Source organism: Lithobates pipiens, unplaced genomic scaffold (genome assembly GCF_037356315.1).
Source record: "Lithobates pipiens isolate NorthernLeopardFrog02 unplaced genomic scaffold, aLitPip1_a1.2 Scaffold_16, whole genome shotgun sequence".
Classification (NCBI taxonomy): Eukaryota; Metazoa; Chordata; class Amphibia; order Anura; family Ranidae; genus Lithobates; species Lithobates pipiens.
Genome location: NW_027507748.1, coordinates 160,716,272 through 160,737,329, shown reverse-complemented (window position 1 = coordinate 160,737,329; position 21,058 = coordinate 160,716,272). Strand labels below are relative to the sequence as shown.

The 21,058-nt window shown below is 42.7% G+C and overlaps 1 protein-coding gene and 1 long non-coding RNA gene across 2 annotated transcripts in view; one reads left to right on the top strand and one right to left on the bottom strand.

Annotated features, from left to right (window-relative positions):
* LOC143982203 (uncharacterized) overlaps positions 1-21,058 on the bottom strand; it is a 144,162-nt gene that overhangs the window by 121,042 nt on the left and 2,062 nt on the right. The window lies entirely within an intron of this gene.
* The window catches only part of PHEX (phosphate regulating endopeptidase X-linked), a 331,765-nt gene continuing 331,392 nt past the window's right edge, over positions 20,686-21,058 (top strand). The window contains exon 1 of the mRNA XM_077480708.1: positions 20,686-20,971. Coding sequence (XP_077336834.1) covers positions 20,848-20,971 — 124 coding nt within the window. The 5' untranslated portion in view covers positions 20,686-20,847. The remainder of the gene's footprint in view (positions 20,972-21,058) is intronic.

Genomic DNA, 21,058 nt, shown 5'->3' with positions numbered 1-21,058 from the left:
TCCTCCCTGTAATCCACCCTGGAGCTATAAAGGGTTTGGTAAAATGCAACAAAACACCAGTTTATCTCATCAGGGGAGCAGATAAGATCACCCATAGGGCCTAAGATATGAGGCACACTAATACACCCCGATTGTTCTCTGGAGAGCCAGGCCAACAGTCTTCCCAACCTCTACCCCTGCTCAAAAATTAATTGGTATTGAGCTAGTAGTGTTTTCTGAGTGAGAGAGGTGCGAATACGGAGAACCTCTTCAGTCAGGTACCGCAATCGGGCATAGCATTGGGGATCACGCGATCTCACATACAATGCCTCCTGAGTAGTCACCTCCCCCTCAGCCCTTGTCAAGTCTGCCCTGCGTTCCCTACGAATCTTTGCGATGATGATCTGGTATTGCCCCCCTGTGTTGGCCTTAAAGGCATCCCACACAGTCATAGCATCTGTTATATCCTCTGTGTTGTGAGAGACACAAGACTCTGGTCTGGAACAATGGAAGTTTATTTCCAGTACTCAGTTTACACTGCAACATGCATCTCAGGACAGTACATCTTATTAGGCTGCTTACATGTGTCCAGGCTGGTGTAACGACAACTCTTGACCGGTGGAGAGGAGTCCATTGACCTCCCTGTCAGTCGGGACATTGCGTCCGCATTAGCATTGGCATCATGACCGCGATACTGGATTTTATAACTGTACGCTCCCAAGAACAGGGCATAGCGTTGGAGGCGGGCCGCAGTAGTCTGAGAGATGCCTTTGTCAGGGCTAAAGATCTGAAGGAGTGGTTTATGGTCTGTCAGTATGGTGAATTCCCTACCATACAGGTAAAGATGAAACTTCTTAATTGCCCATATCAGCGCAAGAGCCTCTTTGTCAATGTGAGAGTAATTGCTTTCTGCTTTTGTCAAAGACCTGGAGGCAAATGCCACTGGTTTTTCTGACCCATCAGGTAAGATGTGAGACAGTACCGCCCCCAGACCATAGGGTGAGGCATCACAAGCCAAGGTCAGAGGCTTCTGGAGGTCATAGTGAACAAGCATGCGTGACGCCAACAGCTTCCGCTTAGAGACTTCAAAAGCGCGTTGGCATGCAGCCGACCAGTCCCATCTGGAGTGTTTCTCCAAAAGCTTGGATCTGGCAGAAATTTGTGGTAATAGTTCAGCAAGCCAAGGTATGATCGCAGCTGCTGGACATTGGTTGGGGCAGGAGCTTTGACTAAGGCATCAACCTTGGCTTCTGTGGTGTGTATACCGTCTGCATCCACAAGGTGGCCACAAAACTCCAATTTAGGCACCATGAATTGGCATTTTGCTAAGTTCACTTTCAGACCCTGCTCTTGGAGTCTTTCCAACACAAGCTCCACGTTTTGCTTGTGTTCCTGGTCCGTCCGTCCCGTGATGAGCATGTCATCTAACAGGCACTGAGTGAAAGGAATGTCCGCCAAAATCTCATCCATCTTCCGTTGCCAAATGGCTGGGGCAGAGGCTACACCAAACACCATCCGATTGTACTCATACAGTCCCTTGTGGGTGTTGATGGTCAGAAACTTGCGGGAAGAAGGATGGACCTCAAACTGTAAATATGCTTGTTTGAGATCAAGCTTGGTGAACTTTTGACCCCCTGCAAGAGAGGCAAAAATGTCATCTACTCTGGGTAGAGGGTACTGGTCTATTTCCAGTTGGGAGTTCAGTGCCATGCGGAAATCGCCACAAATGCGCAAGTCCCCATTCGCTTTCTTCACTGGTACAACAGGTGATGCCCACTCGCTGTGCTCTACCTTTGAGATGACACCTTGTTCCTCCAGCCGACTTAGTTCTGCTTCCACTCCTGCTCGGAGTGCGAAAGGTACTGTGCGAGCTTTGAAGAACTTAGGCTGGGCGTTGGGTTTCAGCTTGAGTCTCACACAGTCATGCTTTATTTTCCCCAACTGGTCATCAAAGATCTTTGGGAACCGCTGCTTCAGGGACACCACCCATCCCTCATTATCTCCTAATGGAATTGTCACAGTGTTACAGGGATTTATAGCGATGTCTGGCATACCAAAGTGAGCAATCCAGTCTCTCCCAAAGAGAGGGGGTCCCCCATTCTCTAGTATATATAATGGCAGTCTCTTTGTCTGACCCTTGTACAATACCTGCACTTTTGCATAACCCAGTGGGTGGAGTATCTGCTTTGAGTATGTCTGCAGTTTGATTGGCGTTGGGCGGACAGTTGTTCGGGTCTGAAGTTGTCTCCATTGTTTCTGAGTGATAACTGAAACTGCTGCTCCTGTGTCTACATCCATCTTTAGTTTCTTTCCCTCAATGGTTACCTCTACAGTCATTGCAGAGGGTGCTGAATGCATATGATGTATGTCTAAACTGTGGAGCACTTCCTCATCCTCTGACTCAGATGATGATGTATATCTTCCCACCATATAGGTCTTTGTCTTGGGGTTAAGAGGTTGTTTATCTCGCACCTTCTTGCTCCGGCAAACTCGTTTCAGATGTCCTGTTTTACCACAGTTATAACAGGTCTGATCCTTAAACCTGCAGACTTTGTGATCATGGTCTGTATTCCCACAACGGTAGCAAGCTGACCCCCGGCTTGGTGGAGGTCTGTATTTCCAGTTTGCAACTGTGGGCTTGACTGCTGTTCTGAAAACTTCTTGTTTCACCTCTTCTCTTCTGCCCTGAGAGTTCAATTCCTCTGTATCTTTCACAGCCATTTCCATCATTGAAGCTATCTCAATTGCCTTTGCAAGGGTAAGGTCTTTCTCTGTTAACAGTCTCTTTTGGCTAGAGTCACAATTCAGTCCCATGACAAACTTATCTCTCAGTGCAGTAGGTAGGTACTCCCCAAAAGAACAGGTAGAGGCTAGTCTGCGAAGGGCGAGCACATAAGCTTTCATTTCTTCACCTGGCTGCTGCTGCCTCTGATAAAAACGAAATCTTTCTGCAATCTCTAGTGGTTTAGGCTGGAAGTGACCCTCTAACAGTGTCAGGAGCTCTGCCAATGTCTTAGTTGCTGGTTTTACAGGGGAAAGGAGATCCCTGAGAGTGTCATATGTCTGAGCATCGACCACTGTCACAAATACTGCTACTTGCCTTTCACCTGGGATGCCATTTGCACTGAAATACTGTTCCAGTCTCTCCACCCAGGAACTCCAGGATGTCTGTTCTCCATCAAATTCACTTAATGTCCCGATCAATGACATTTTCCTGCTGGGATCTGTGATTGCTTTTATCCAGGTAACAATCCACAATGTCTTTGTCTCTCTCTCAGACTGATAGACACTTTGTAAATCCCATCCTCGTCGCCACTGTTATATCCTCTGTGTTGTGAGAGACACAAGACTCTGGTCTGGAACAATGGAAGTTTATTTCCAGTACTCAGTTTACACTGCAACATGCATCTCAGGACAGTACATCTTATTAGGCTGCTTACATGTGTCCAAGATGGCTACTATACCCCTTGACCCTTGGCATCACTCCTGGGTGGAGCCAGCCTTAAAGTGGCAGTACATGTGAAACCCTTTAGGTATAACAGCATCTGCCAAGCCAGGATTAACTGCCCAGTAGCCAGCCAGCTCAACCCTAAACTGAGCGTCCGCCACTGTGTCCGAGACCCAGAATCTGGAGAGCCTCCACACCCTGTCTGAAGGGACAACAGAGAGATCCAGGCTCAGAAACAGCGGTGCATTATCCAAAATGCCCCTAGGCAATATTTTAATCTCCGAGACTCTAGGCAGGACAGGCCTTCCTACAAAAAACAGGTCTATATGAGAAAATGTTCTGTGAGACGTGAAGGGACGTGTGAAAGCCCGGTTCTGGGGGTGTCTACACCTCCATCAGCCCGTAGGTGTGTTTCCTGGAGTACTAAGATTATAATATGATGTGGCCCCTGGACTGACCCGCCGGACCCGGGAAGAGCATAATAAAAGTCTGTGCAATGAAAATATCAATTACATAAGTGTTTAAGTATAACCATGCATAACTAAAAACAATCATAAAACAAATAAAAAGGTCAGCCCCAGTAGGGCCCTAACTCCCCCTCCACCCTACCCATCCCCTTTAAACTGAGGAGGGTCTCCAACCCGAAACCTGAATCAGCATGCTGGCCACAAAGGGGGCACCCATGCAAGCAGCGAACCTCGCCCCTCTGGAAAATATCTGGGGGTTAAGATCAGCGGACCAGTTCTGGGCTCTGTGGCTTCCGCTGGGACACTAAGTGAGCCGAGGGGAGCATAAGTCAGTCAGGGAAACGGAGTAATCTCTGGAATTCCCCTCGGTAGACATAAAAGAAAAAGCAATCCAAGACTGAGATGCAATTTGATAGTAACTAGTTATGTTACTGAAAAATATGTAACTCGGCACAACAGGTGCAACACTGCCCATAGGACTCCGGTTCCTAGAGTACCCTTAGGTTTGCCACTGTGTTCCAGTGAAATGTTCAGGAGTGAGAATCGCAAAGCAGATTAAAGGGGAGGCCCAGGGTTTTAAGAGCAGATTGAGGGCTTTGGCAGGGGTCACAAAGATGAGTCTCAGTAGGCACATAAGGCTTAGCAGAGGCATCCAGATGGGCCGTAGGCCTCAAGATGTGGTAGAGTTAGTAAGGCACCATAGCCTGGATCCAAACGGTAATCAAAGAGCATCAAAATGGCATATAACCTATTCAAGTAGAACTCACAGATCCACTGATCAGCGAACATATGGTAGGGACTCCAGCCAAACAGAGGCCTCTCTCGGCGTGTTGAAGAACCTGGTTGATTCCCCATCTTGTACTCTCAAGCGCGCTGGGAATAACACCCTGTGGCGAATGCTTCGGGTTCTCATCACCGCCTTTACCTGATTGAATCATTTCTGGAGTTTTTGTGTCTCCACAGAGTAATCGGGGAATATTGGTAGTTTGTTGTTCTGAAATCGGAGGTCCCCAAGGGCCCTGGAGGCACAGAGAATTTCATCTCTGTCCCAAAAATTCAGTACCGGAAGTATGAAGGTCCTCGGCGGGTTTCCTGGGGGTCTTGGTTTAGGTGGGACGCGGTAAGCTCTTTCCACTGCATAGTGGGTGGACAGGCATGTGTCGGGTAGGAGGGAACACAGCATGTATTCCACAAAGCTGGTCAGATGATTTGCCTCCGCTCCTTCAGCCAGACCCACAATACGAAGATTGTTCATGCTATTCCTGTTCTTCGCATCCTCAGCCCTGTATTCCAGGGTTAACTTTGCTCTGAATAGTGCAGAGTGCAGCAGAATGTTCCATTATCTCACCCCCCATAGTACTGACCCTCTGCTCCATCTCTGTCCCAATAGACCACAGTTTATCCATGCCCTGTCGCAGGAGGCCAACATCCAGCTGGACTGCCTCTATTTTGGCCGTTAATGTGGCCTGACATGTGGCTATGGCTACTATTATCTCTGCCAGTCAGGGAGGCCAGGGTTCCGCCGACTCCATAGTGGCCTTTTGCGAGGCCTTGTGGGAGCCACATCTGGTGCGGTTCTCCATGTGGGCAGAGGAGAGAGATGGCAGTTCCTCCGCAATCGGTGGGAAGTTAAGCTTCTTTCCCCTGCCGGAAGGTGTGCCCGATAATCTACGCCTCATCCAGGTGATGCAGGGATGATAATTAAGAAATTGCACCCTTAGGATCTGGGTAAAAGTCAGAAGCCCAGTGCAGCTCGAGCAGAAAGCAGCTGCTCACATCACCATCTTGGACACCCCCCCCCCCCCCCCCACGCTTCTACTTTAACTTAGCCTCTATGTGTTATGCCTTTATGTTTATATGTTCCATTAGGCAATGAGTGAGTGGAGTATTTGTTCTACTGCATAACTAAATAGACTGGGGTAAATTATGAAGTGCTAAACATAGTAGAAAAGTAAAGCAAATTAAATATTTGATAACAAATCTTAAATCCATAGTTTATATTACAAAAGTGTTTCTTGAAAATGTTTTGGAATTGTCTTCAATTCTGTAATCTCTACATATCTATTAGTAGGCTGCTGCATAGCTATGAGCGTCTCCTGCTCTGACATGCTAATATACATGATCTACAGGCTCTATTATTGGCAAACTCCTAGATGACCCTGAAGCACCACCAATCTGGCAGTATGATATAAGATCCAGGGGTCAATGTCTTGTCTGCTGCTCCTTCTGGGACAATCTGTATTGAATCAAACAAAAATATATTTGAGACGTCTTTCCTAATGACAGGGACATTGTATTATTTCCCTTGCTTATTTTTACTATACCTCATACACTGCTCTTTACTGAAGGACTGTACTGAGATCATACACTCACCAGCCACTTTCTTAGGTACACCTGTTCAATTGCTGGCTAATGCAAATTGCTAATCAGCCAATCACATGGCAGCAAGTCAGTGCATTTAGGCGTCTAGAAGATGACTTGCTGCACTCCTGGAAAAATCCGTGACCACCAGGTCCGGAAGACCCGGCGCATTACATGGTAGTGGGCGCTTACCACGTGATTGCTCTGTCAAATGACACCTATTCCTCCATCCCCCCTTCTCTGTACCGATCTGTACAGTGTGAGGGGAGAGGGGAGAGATTGTTTGCAGCAGCACTGTGGGCTGGATCTGTAGTGCCCGCAGCGCTGCTCAGTACCCATATTCTGCCAATACTCTGCAGTACTCTGCCCATACTCTGCAACACTCTGCCAATAATCTGCAAGACTCTGCCAATAATCTGCAATACTCTGCCAATACTCTGCCATTAATCTGCAATACTCTGCCAATAATCTGCGAATACCCTGCCAATAATCTGCAATACTCTGCCAATGCTCTGCAATACTCTGCAATACTCTGCAATAAATATTAACAGAAACAAAGAATTTTTTTCATTTTACAGAGTTTTCATTTTTTTTTACTTATAGCGCAAAAAATTTAAAAACCTAGCGGTGCTTAAATACCGCCAAAAGACAGCTCTATTTGTGTGAAAAAAAGGACAAACATTTCTAATGGGTACAGTGTTGCATGACTGAGTAATTGTTATTCAAAGTGTGAGGGGAACCGAAAGCTGAAAATTGGTCTGGTTAGGAAGGGGGTTTAAGTGCCCAGTGGCCAAATGGTCAATATTATCCTAACTAAAAAAATATATATTTTGTACTGAGCACTACATTTTTAAGGAATGGGAACACGAATAGTTTGACAAAGATTTTACCTCTTTACCAATTTACAGAAACCAGAAAAACTGACCAGAGGTTCCCTTTAGTATTTTATTTGGATATAGATCATATAGCAGCTTACCTTTACATTTGTGTTACCTGGTCAGTGAAAACAGCAAGAGTATAGTACGGTGATGTTATAGTCAATGCCTCAAGTTCTAATGCATTGTTGCAGTTTCTTTTTATCCCTTCACTAGACTGTTATGTGTAAAAACTGTGAGTCAACTATTGCTAACCTCCACAGACACTGAATGTGACTATTTGCTTAGAAAAAACATTCAGGTTGAGAAGTTAAGGTTAAGCATCGGGAAAGAACATAGTCATTTGGTTTACTGAAATCATTATATTTAGTACTTTAATTATAAGCTGTGTTGAGAAAGGCAAACATTTGGTTTTAATTATACAACACTGCAGGACTTTCTGTGGTTTTCTTCTGTGCAGAGTATATGTGGGCTCCCCACATTGAAAGAACCTCAGTGATTAGGTGGGATATAAATTGCCAGGCAGTGTTTTTGTTCTAAACCTGTCATAGTTTTCAGAACGGAAGGCATTGGCCCAATGGTGACTGACCATGCCATCATAAGCATAATATAGTGTTAAAATACACTAACATTTCCAGCTGTTGAGATAAAATATCAGCCACATAAGGGGTGCATTGTTTTTTACTGAGTTGGCTGACTCGTACCAGCTAATTTACTAAAGTAATAGGGACTCCTCACAGAGAAATGTACATTTTCACTGAGCTTAGTACCAAGGTACCCACCAATACAACTTAACGCTAATTATTTTATTAATCACTTCAATACTGGGCCTTTTTACCCATTTCCTGCCCAGACCAGTTTTACGTTTTCAGCACTGTTGCACATTGAATGAGAACTGCGCGGACATGCAACACTGTAACTAAAGTTTTATCATTTTGTTCACACAAATAGAACTTTTTTCTGTTGGTATTTAATGTTTTGTTTTGTTTTGCTAAATACATGAAAAAAAACTTTTTTCTTTGTTTCTGTTATAAATTTTTGCAAATAAATAATTGTTCTTCATAAATTTAGCACAAAATGTATTCTGCTATATTTCTTTGGTGAAAATAACCCACATCAGTGTATATTATTTAGTCTGTGTGAAAGCTATAGAGTCCACAAACTATGTTATATATCTGAAAATTGATCAATCCTGACATACTGAAGGCCTATCTCATTTCTTTTTCATACACAATTTTTCATAAGTATTAACAAGGTTTAATAGGCAAGTGGACTGCAATTTTCTTTCTCAATGTGCTTCACAGACATGTATTTTCACATTGTTTACTAAATAAAGCAAAACTGTGTTCACTTTCAATGTTCAGTCGTGTGTGATAGAGATTAAAAAAAAAGCTTGTACCTGATGATTGAAGTGCACACAACTTCACCCTATTCACAAAGCTAAGCTTTGTAATGTCAGAATACAATTTGCAAAATGAGCAGAATTTATTCCTTTACTACAGCAACCCTATTGCATGCTGTAAAATATTTAGATATCCAAGATAAAAGTATAATTCAATACAGAAGCCTAATGAAATTAGCCACAGATGTCTGCTCTAGTTTATCCATCCAGTGTTGAGAAATGGAGAAACCTTATGTGAACTTTTGCATCTGGATTTTTATCACATATAGATCTTTATTGGTAACTACACATATTCGACCCCCCCAGTTAGTGGCACAGTATGACCTCCAAAAACTGTCATTGATTTACTGTTTATTTCATCACATAGTAAGACTGCATTATTGCTAAACTATCTAATTTATTGCCACCAGTTTTGCAATGGCATATTGGTTCTTACTTTGTGGTAAAGCATTTAAAGTAGAACTCCAACCATTAAAAAATGTTTTTGGATATAGAATAGCAGGGACAGAGTCACTGTTATATCGAGGCCATTTCCCTTGTTTCCTGTCGTGTCACTTGCATGAAAAATGTGAGGCTTTGGGATCTAACAAGGACACAGCAACAAAAACCTGAGCTTGGGCCTCATGCTGCATTAGGTACACCTAAAAGATGTTAGCTTTGTTAGCTCTGAGGAAGAGGGGTCACCCTCGAACCGCGTCAGGTTACCTTGGACTATTTTCATCCCACTCAAGTTTACTGGCCAGCATTTGGATGAGGCTATTGATGGACTTTGCACATTTCTTGCTTGATTTTATCTCTCGTTTGTGAGTATAATATTTTATTCAATAAAAATAATATTTTGTTGCAAAGGTAATGCGCAAGGCTGGTGCACCCTCTGTCCTTGTTTTCTTTTAGAATTTCTCCGGGGGGGGGGGGGGGGGCATTATCTCCTCTGATATTTTGTTTTTTAACTCTTATCTTTTTTAATTAACTACGCATGGCATTTGAGATTTATGACAAGAGTACCTAGGCGTACCCTTTGTGGCTTTTACACTACACAGTATATCTTTGGCGAAAACATTCTTAGTCTTTGCAAATGAGCCCCCACCCATCCACAGTTTGTGCACATTAGGGAGGGATGAGTGGTCTGAAGGCATGATCCATTAGATACGGTGACAAAGGGATTCTAGGTACAGTTCTTTCCTTTACTCTGTTATAGTCTTGTTATCAGATCTGTTCCTTGTCGATTATACAATGATATCAATACTTATGTTAGCTATGGCTATGACTGTTTCCCATGTACAAGCTTACAGACTGTTATGTCTTTCTTAAGTAAACCTCAATAAAAAAATTGAACAAGAATTTCTCCTGGGTTCTCCCTGACCTGTTGAGAGTGGCAGCACAGCCGATGCAGTGGTGTGGTGTGTGAACAATGTTCCTCCCACTTCTTGAGTTTACCCACAGCAACCTCTAGAGCGCAGGAGCATTTGTTTTCTCTTTTTACGGATAGCCACTTTTGTAGAAGCTGTCAGCAGTTTACCAGAAACGAATGCTAAAATGTAATATTGGTGACGTCTTGAGGTCTTTTTTGAATTAACACTAGGAAACCAATAGATAAGAGAAAGAAGTGATGGGTTCTCAAATTATAGTGAATCTACTGACTGCACCTAGGCCAGCCATAAACTAGGCATATTCATTAGAAACCAGCCAAACTTTAATCTGTGGGTGGCCTTGTCACCACCCTCCCGCCTGCCACCTTTCAATTTGAAAAATCAAACAAGCTGATCAGCAAAATGTGTGTTTGAACAAGTGACTGCATCCAATCAGATGCAGCCGTTGTTTGTGTATCTTGGTAACCTCCAATGATGACTGTCAGAGTACAATAGGCGTCGCGAATGATTCACCATCCTAGATGTATAGTATGGATGGAGGATCCTCTTAGATTTTTTTCATTCAGCCCACAGGTTGAATGAAAAAAAAAAATCTAAGAATGTATGGCCAGCTTTAACATCCCTTCCACACACTTCAGTGTATCAATTGTTTGCTAAATTCAACCAAAAATATTCAGAGGTGGTCAGATGAGGGAAACAAAATAAGACAAAAGTGATTTTATATTTGCAGGCTTTGGGTGTTATTTATGAAAGGCAAATCCACTTTGCACTGCAAGTGCACTTGAAAGTGCAGTCGCTCTAAATCTAAGGGGTAGATCTGCTGATTTTATCATCCAATCAGATGCAAGCTAAAATGCTGTTTTTTATTTTACTTGCATGTCCCCCTCAGATCTACAGCGACTTTGCTTCCAAGTGCACTTGCAGTGCAAAGTGAATTTTCCTTTAGTAAATAACCCCCTTTATGTGCCTCTTACCCTGCTCCGGCTCATAGGGTTTTTATGGTAATTACAGCCCTGGCTTTAAAGTCACACTAAATTCTGTCTCTCAGCCTCCTTCAAATTCTTTTTTTTTTTTTTTACTGCTCTGATCTGACTTTCTATTAGAGGATGGCTACATTCGTTCTATACCGTCCCTCTGTATGCTCAATCTATGTATGCATCTATATATATTTGATACTCTAGACCATTTTTTCTTAAACAGGCTAGACATTGTACAATTTTCTTGTGCACTTTTCCTTTATATTTACCAAAACCATATAATATGAGGTCAAACCTAAACACTTTAATATTGTATGAAATAAGGGAGGCGCTTGTACTACATAGTTGAAGGTAAATTGAACTAGAAAATTGTATAATGTGTAGCCAGCTTAGGCAGTTAAAGCCCTGTTCATACTGACAGTCAGCCAGCGTATCTCTCCACTGATCCACGCTGAGCAGGCAGATGACAGGTCCGTGTCCAATCCACTGATTTAGCGCGGACACGGACACAGCCCGGTGTTCTCTATGGGGCGGTCAGATGGAAACGGACCACCTGTCTGTTTCCATCCGACTATCATCTGATCTAATCTGCCGGACAGATGGGGAACAAATACCCATCTGTCTGTTTCTTAGCAGGCAGGATTGGATGTCGGTGGGTATCAGTGGACACATGAGAGAGAAATGGATGGTCCCATGAGGCCCGCCTGAAAAACTGACAGGCAGATCCGAAACAGTCCATCAGTGTGAAAGGGGCCTAAATCTTCCCCTTAATATACAGCTTTTTTTTACATCTTATTTATAAGGATGTAGCAGATTGGTTGATTAAACACTTTTGTTCATATTGTTAACCGCTTGCCAACCTGCCACTGCAGTTATACTGTGGCAGGTTGGCCCGACTGCTCGAATCACCGTAGCTGTACATCGTTCCCTTTAGCAGCTATAGCAGGTGCATGCGCGTGTGCCCACTCGTCGTGTCACCGGAGCCAATGCACATGGGCGGCGGCCGCGATGTTCATCGGCCACCCATGAATGCTCTGTAGAGAGCCAGAACAAGGATCTGTCAATGTAAACAAACAGATCCCCAGTCTGAAAGGGGAGTAGAGAGTGATCACCTGTTCCTAGTGATCATGAACTGACCTCTCTCTACTCCCTGTTAGTACACTTCCCCCACAGTTAGAAACTGTTTTAACCAGTTCCCTGCCAGTGCGCATTTTATACAGTGATCAGTGGATATTTTTAGCTCTGATCACTGTAATAATGCCACTGGTCCCAAAAAAGAGTCAAAAGTGTCCGATCTGCCTCAATGTTGCAGTCCAGCTAAAAATTGCTGATCACCGCTATTACAAGTAAAAAAAAAAAAAATACTAAAAATGCCATAAATATATCCCCTACAAAATGAGAAAAGGAATAGGTATGAAACTAGAGGATCAACAAGTTGAGAGGATGATAGGAGCAGTATATATGTATGCAGTGGATATAAATAAGACATAAATTAATTATAAACTCCTGGCAAGATGGTATCTGACACTGGAAAGAATCCACAAATACCAACCAGACAAATACCCACAGTGCTAGAGGGAATGCAAACAGAGTGTCACGGTGATACACATCTGGTGGGAGTGTCCAAAAATTAAAGATTATTGGCAGGAAATTCTGGACTACATAGAAGAGATAACTGGAGAAAAGATAATCCTCTAATAATAATACTCTGCAGATGTAATACTCTGCAGATAATACTCTGCAGATGTGTCTTTTCCATGACTCTAAAGTTCCAAATAAGCAATATGGGAAAACATTAACGCCAATACTGTTGAATGCTGCAAAGGGTCTAAGGGTCTAATCCCCCAAAAAAGTGGTTAAGCACAGAAAAACCGAACATAAGAGAGTGGTTTGAGTGAATAGAATACTATAGAAAATTTGAATACCTATGTACTAGAGAAATAGGACACTCAGAAAAATACAACAGAATATGAAAACAAAAAACTTAAAAATTTCTGAGAAATATTTGGAAAAGATGATGGGTGAAAAAAAAAAAAGAAGGGCAAGAGATCCCCTAAAAGACTAGATACCTGCTTAAGACCATGAGGTCAAAACCCCAAGGGAATAGGGGTGGGGGGTGGGTGGGAGAGTTGGGAGGAAGGGGGGGTGGAGAGGGTGGGAAATGGTTTGTTATCTTGGGAAGGCCTGCAGCCCTCTGGGCTCTAATTGAGATGAATTGCCCCCATGTCTCCCTGCATTTGAAGGTCCCCCTAACCCCTCCTTTTGGACTTGGTGGGTGGGGGGGGGGGCACTGCGGGAGAGACACGTGGGAGCTTGAGAGGAACGGAGGGACATGAATACCTAAATTCTCCAAAGAAGAGATGCATGGTATTACGAGAACTAAAAAGAAAGGCCGCTGGAATTATATTTCTACAAGAGACATATATCACTCAAGGTTTAAATGTTAAATGTTAAATTATACTCAGGGAATATTCTGATATAGTATTATGGAGACTCTCAAACTAGAAGGGCAAAAGGAGTCACCATTGGCTTTAGAAAAATGTCAGTTTTGCAGTAGAAAAGAGAAGAGTCGACCCAGAGGGTAGTTTCTTCTTCATGTTAGGGACTATACAGGGTATGAAGTATACACGTACAAATGTACCATGTCCCAATAAAAACTCCAAATACTACTTGGTAGGAATATTAAAAGATCTGATGGAATTTAAATAAGGTAAATTAACACTGGCTGCAGACTTTAATTCCTCCATGGACCATAAATTAGATAGTATGTCAGTTGCACTGGATAGAGAAACAAAGCAACTAAGGATGATTAAAAAAAAAATATATGAACATCAATTAGTGGATATCTGGAGAATCCAACACCCAAGTACAAAAGACTACACATTCCCCTTGGCTGTTCACTGAACGTACTCTAGGCTGGACTATATCCTGGTGGAGCATAGAGCTTTGGAGGTAGTAATAAAACAACAATAGGAATTACAACAGTGTCATATTATGCTCCAGTAATGATGAAGATGAAACTTTATGGAGAATCCCCCGGAAAAGACCCATGGAGACTAAATGAAGATTTAATAGAAGATAGGGAAACAGAAAAAAAAATTATACTCTAAAAGGGATTGACCGATATTTAGTGTAGAACGAGATGCCAGAATTAACAAAAGCAACTATGTGGGAAGCACATAAGACAGTGATAAGGAGAAAATTGATATCTATTGGGGTAGGAAAAAAGAAGGAGAGAGAAAAAACGATGGTGAAAATTGTAAAAGAAATATATAAACTGGAACAAAGGCATAAAAAGCAAGCGGAAGCCAAAATTCATCAAACCCTAATCATAAAAAGATCTGATGGAACTTTATGTCACTTCTGACATTGTATTCTGTCGTATGAAAATTTTTGTATTGTGAGTAACCTCTTCACTTTCAACATGAGACTAGCATGCCACAAAAAACAGACATTTGGTCGTCTGAAAACCTGATTGTGTCTACGAGGCTTTAGATTACACGGGCCAGTGGCTACAGCTGAATTGACAAAAGTTTCCAACTTGTCTATTTGACAGAATAGGGTCTAATGATTGTTAAACAGGGGTGGCCACACACTAATTGATACTCAGATATTCACCCAACATGGGAAGTGGAGACGCGGAATACCCAGTTCCTTCGTGTAGAGCTGCTACTGTCCTTTGGTGCTATATATACTGCTATAGCGCGGCCAGGACTAGGAAGCATCATGGATGCTATGACGCACCGTATATTCTGCCGCTAACTCCCAGAGGGGATAGGAATAGGGTGGAACTGTTTCTGAACTATTGGCGTCCTAGTAAGTATCGGTCAAATATTGGTCAGCGCCTTTGGAGCTGTAATGTGGAAAACCACTATAACAGGAAACTCTTATTTTGGGAGAGACATAGAGTGTCTTTTTTGAGCTCCACGGCCTGGGGAGGGATTCCCCAGATACGGTATTACCGTGTATGACTATATCCTTTGGGCCAATGATAACATCTAAGGTGATAGTGGACATCCAATATCTCTGTCACTGACAATATTTGTCTTTTGCTTTGAGATACTCCAATAATAAGTGGCTTTCAAGCACTTTCATTACATGCCCTATACATGTGTTATATTTAACTCTCCAGCATGGAATGGATTTAAAATTGGATTTAGCAGCATCTTTAGGAATGGGACTTTTTTGAAATGCTATTTTGCACATGGATACAACTATACCGGCTATTTGAAGATAATTTAATTACTACCTTCTTGTGGAAAATATAGGTAGCAGTAGCCAATTAAACGGCATCGTTTTCTATTTAAATACATTGTGAATTAAGTTTCCACCACACTAGGGACCACATATGCATTGATCTCCTTTTATAATTAATATTTTGGTAATTATTGAATTAATAATTTTGGTGTCTTTCGCCTAAGGACCTCAATGCACACGTGGTATTTGAGGCGCCCAGTCCGTTTTTTGTTATTTGTAAGTCTATTGTCTGTATGTGTATGTGTATTTGGTTGTTTGGTGCACCACTTATGTGTTTTTTATGCGATTTTGGTATGTCACTTTCTGTGATCTAACTTAATTAGTCTATATAGCCAACTGGCCAAGTAATTTTAGATAATTGTGGGTTTGATATATAATAAAATATTATTTAAAATGTATTATTCTCCTCCCATACTTGTCCACTTCCGCCCTAAGTAGCTGTCTTTCTTTCCAAAGGGCGCTCTCATCTTTCTTCTTTTTTGAGACCTCACTTGGAAGTTATTTTTTCTGTGTATGCATTTTCTGGCTACGGCAGGAGCCTCCTAGAATTGGAGGAGTGACATGGAGTGGTGTATCATTGCCACGTAATAAAGGTGTGGTGGGAATTTTGGTCATTATTTGTTGTTTTATAATTGATACTCAGTCCCTGCTGAACCAATTTGTATCATCTATGGCCAGCTTTAAGTGGGTGAACTGTAAACCTCGGATATGAAATATGAACAAAGCATATTCCTCTATTGTGTGTACTTGTCTCAATGCGGGGCACTGAGTGTCATTTCTTTTTCAGCCCTATTCCTCTGCTATCAGCAAGAGTGGCTTCTGTCAGGTTCTCTCTTGACACCAAGAAAAAAAAAGGTGACAGGAAGGAAACTCCAGCACACAGCCTGTGATTGACAGCCTCAACTCTTTGTCTGTGTGCTGTGTAAAGCGGGGTGTGGCCTTTCCTGCAATCAGTTCTCAGAGCTCCTCTCAGTGAGCTCTGCAGTGTTTAACTTCAGGTTCCTCTCCCCTGATTTCTGGAAGCTCAGACAAGCTGTATAAATTCTGCACTTAGATGTAGAAAAGAGAATAATGCAGATAAACAGGTACAACTTATGTAGAAAGATTTCTTTCATTTCTGTGTATCACCTGAGGTCAGACACTTCACTGGGTATAAGTAAGAGTTTACAACCACTTTAAGACATTCTCTGCAGCTAGTATTAATAATAATATTAATTAAGGACAGCTGTAGTGTTTACAACCCTTGTTTCCCATGACAATAAACACTTAACAATTACTAATTTCACCAGATAACATTGGTTCTTATAATCTGTCCTCTGTTTAGGTGATCAGTATCATACTTCTCCTGAGGAAGTCCTTGTGACAAAATGCGTTGAGGTTGAAGTGATGTCAGATGCCAAGGTGGACCTGGAAGAGCTGGGGGTTTTATCCATATCGTTTTTTTTTTTATGTGAGTGCATTCTTGAAGGAAAAGTATGGGGTTTATGAAAAACAAACAAACACGTATACTCACCTCGATACTGTCGATACTGCAGGATTGGGGTGATGTGAAGCTATTCCACTTTGGCTCTAAGCCCAAGAACTGAGCGATAACATGTTTGCTGATCATTCAGAGAGGAGCACAGTGACTGTCAGCCACTGCTTTGTGCTCTACTCCTCCAGCACACCTTGGAGTACCAAGCTAGGCATGGGGTGGACGTAGCTGACTTTGGCTCTTAGCCTTGTGCTTAGAGGCAGAGCCAGCTGTCAGTCAGACATTTAGGTGGATCCTGACAATAGTGTCAGGATCTTTCTATAGCCTGGAGGGGCTATGCTATGTCAGCTGATAGCAGGTGATAGTGAGCAATAGTCCACTGTTAGCTTGCTCTACATCACAGAAATGGAAAAGTAAGTGCACTCCTTTGCAATGTGCCCACAAGAGAAGTATGGCCAAAAAAGCTTTAGCCATACTTCTCTTTTAATATTTTAATAAAAAGCGTTTTACATATTACACTATGGTGATTGTTTTTTTCTATCTTTGATACTGAGCTGAGGACTGGAGGATAAAGGATAAAAAGTTGAAAGCAAAGGGGTGCTGGTGGTGATTGACCTTACTAACAGGCATTTTTTGACCATCTTAGAAATAAGAGGTCATATAAATTTGGTGAACAATTTGCATTATAAGGGTTAGTACACAATGGTGAAGGATCAAGCGTTTTTCTGAGCATGTGGTAGACATACTAATTGAAAAAAAAAAATAAAGACTTTTATGGACTGCTATGTATATTAAGTGAATACACAGTATTGTTGGTGTGATGGAATTTGTCACAAGTTTCTCACAGGAATATTTAGGCATTGCTATATTTGGAATAGTAATGATCTATCACACTAGTGTTTAGTAATATTTGTATTTCTGTATACCATATTCTTTTTACAGTGGGAAGTTATTATGTATGTAGCATGAATTACTTATGTGTTGGAAATTTAGTATTGTATCTTATTAGATGCCTGATGGTGCTGGATCTTGCTTTATATGAGTAAAACCTTGGATTGCGAGCATAATGCGTTCCGGAAACATGCTTTTAATCCAAAGCACTTGCATATCAAAGTGAATTTCCCCATAAGAAATAATGGAAGCTCAGATGATTGGTTCCTCAACCATTTTTTCATAAGTCCTTCAGTATATAGTCCATATAAAAAGATTATAGCAATGTGATAGGTTGTGTAACCAAAACATGTCCATCCACAAATGGAAGCCTTCACAAGGGGATTAGAAGCAAAATCCTGCAGGAGCTACCAGTGGTGTCACCTGGTGCTGTAAAACATGGTGTCATCCCCCTGGGGAATGGATAGAGCTGGGATGTAATCAGTGGAATGAATGAAGCCGGGATGGAATCAGGGGATTGAATAGAGTCGGGACTGAATCAGGGGAATGACTGGAACCAGGATGGAATCTGGTGAATGGATGGAGCCGGGATGGAATCTGGGGAATGAATGGAGCTGGCATGGAATCTGGGGAATTGATGGAGCTGGGATGGATTCTGGGGAATGGATGGAGCTGGGATGGGGTGGTGGATTGAGCCAGGATGTGATCAGGGGGGTGGATGGAGCTGGAATAGGATTGGGGGGATGGATGGAGCCAGGGTGGGATCAGGGGAGAGGATGGAGGCAGAATAGAATTAGGGAAATGGATGGAGCCAGGATAGAATTAGGGAAATGGATGGAGCCGGGATTGAATTAGGGGAATGGATGGAGCTGGAATGAAATTAAGGAAATGGATGGAGCTGGGATGGAATAAGGGGAATGGATGGAGCTGGGATGGGGTGTTGGATGGAGCGAGGATATGATCAGGGGGGTGGATGGAGCTGGAATAGGATTGGGGGTGCATGGCGCTGTGATGGGATTGGGGAATGGATAGAGCCAGGATTAGATTGGGTTGTGGATGGAGCTGGGGATAGGATCGGGAGGATGGATGGAGCTGGGATGGGATGGGGGATGGATGGAGCTGGGATGGGATCAGGGATGGTGGATGGAGCAGGGATAGGATTGGAGGATGGATGGAGCTGGGGTGGGATGGAGGGGTGGATGGAGCAGGGATGGGAATGGGGGTGGATGGAGCTGAGATGGGATCGCAGGATGGATGGAGCTGGGATGGAATCGGGACTGAATCAGGGAAATGAATGGAGCCGGGAGGAATCCGGGGAATGAATGGAGCCAGGATTGAATTAAGGAAATGGATGTAGCCGGATGGAATCTGGGGAATAGATGGAGCCGGGATGGGATCTGGGGAATGGATGGAGCCAGGATTGAATTAAGTAAATGGATGGAGCCGGGTTGGAATCAGGGGAATGAATGGAGCTGGGATGGGGTGTTGGATGGAGCTGGGATGTGATCAGGGGAGTAGATGGAGCTGGAATAGGATCAGGGGGGTGGATGGAGCCAGGATAGGATTGGGGGAATGGATAGAGCTAGGATTGGATCGGGTTATAATGGAGCTGGGATGGCTAGCAGCCGAGTGTTTGAATAAAGCAAAGCCTCTGCCACAGACTTGCATATAGAACACTTGAACAAAGTCTCTGCCACAGACTTGAATGTAGAACACTTGTGAATAAAGTCTCTGCCACAGACTTGGATGTAGAACACTTGTGAATAAAGTCTCTGACACAGACTTGAATATAACTGAAGGATGTAGTTAAATTTAGAGAGCTATCATACGGTACCAGTATCTCGCAGCCGGTCCGGCGATACCGTATGAGTGTAGATTCACTTGGTGTCTTTCAACTGAGCGTCCAGGCTCTTTCTGAGAAGCCAGACTTCAGTGGCCTTCTCCCGAAGAGTCCTACCCTGGTTGCTTCTCCAGTTGCTGGGCCTTTCCACAGATGAGATGGCACCGGACCACCTTTGAATCCTCCTTCCAGTTATTTTGCCTCGGGCTATCCAGCCCTGAGACTCGGAATTGGATGGATCCACACCCCAGGCCATGAGGGCCATGGGCGCTGGTTAGGAGGACCAGGACCAAACAGAAAGAAAGATCTTCAGGACCAGAACCCAGAAGCAGGTAATATCAGTACCTTAAGTACCCTCTCCCAGAATGCACAGCAAGATGACACTCCCACTGGGCTGGTTCTGAGAAAGAATGGCACTCAATGCGCCTAGCTAAACTGCGTTCTCACACTTGCCAGTAGTAACAGCGCCACCTGTGGCCAAGCAGAACCCAGTGCAATCCAGCTAGACTGATACTGAAATCATAATTTGGTATAATAGACCCTAAAACCCAACTGTAGTTTTAGGAATTTTAAACACATAGCGTGTGCTCTTCAGGAGCCGGCGCTATATATATATATATATATATATATATATATATATATATATATATATATATATATATATATATATTTTTTTTTTTTTTTTTTTTTTTTTTCCACAATACTTTTATTATTTGCTCAATCTGGAGCAAATCAATATTTTGGGCTTTTTTTATGCAACTTTTGGAGAACTAACCCTCTAAGTAAAAACAAATTTGCTAAATATTTCAGTTAAATATTTAAGTTAGTAATCTGAACGATGACATCATTGGCATAAGAAGCCACTGAACTTTTTTTAAACTTTATTTTGAAAGATATCAAAAGGTACGAGAGAAGTTTAATGATGGATAGTGTTATATTTTGGCAAACACAACCCTGGAAGCTTAACAACTGCAGATAAGAATGAGCTTAACTGTACCAAGTTTAGCGAAGTTTATGAAATCTCATTGAGCGCAGGGTTACGAGTAGTGCATGTCACAAATTCTATACACCCACCCAGCTGAACAGTATTACACCCATCCAGCCAGCAACATGTGGATAATGTGAAACTTCAGCAGTGCAGCGTAGCACAGTTCCATCCTCTGTAAACCACTGAGGTTTTCTAAATATGAACTAGTCACTCATTTTGGCAAGTTCCAGCCGGTGAGCCATGTGTATTTTTTTTTTGTAGGAGAGGAGGAATAGGGAAAGCCCTTATACTTTTCATTGTGCCTCTACTCCCCCCCCCCCCCCCCCCCCCCGTGAAGAAGGAGGAGATAGGCAGTCTGATGACTGAAAACTTGCAAAGATGTGTACTGTATCAACAAGACATAAACGCAGACAGCTCATTTAGAACATGGGTTTCTGATTAAAACCCTCTGGAAGAACATTAAAGAGGAAAGAATTTTGTCCACAGGCTTATTTTCCCCCTCCCAGCACAAGCAGTCTATGGAAGAACAAGACATGGGCAATGCAAAGTCAGACAAGAAAAGTTCTGCCAGTAAAGTCATTAAAATAGCCCTGGTCATCTTCATTTGCATCACAGGAGTCCTAGCACTTCTGCTGCTACTAGGTGAGTACCTTGTTAACAGACACTATACTATGATCTGGCTTTCATTGGACTCAAAGTGTTGTAATTATGCTAAATACGAATGATGGG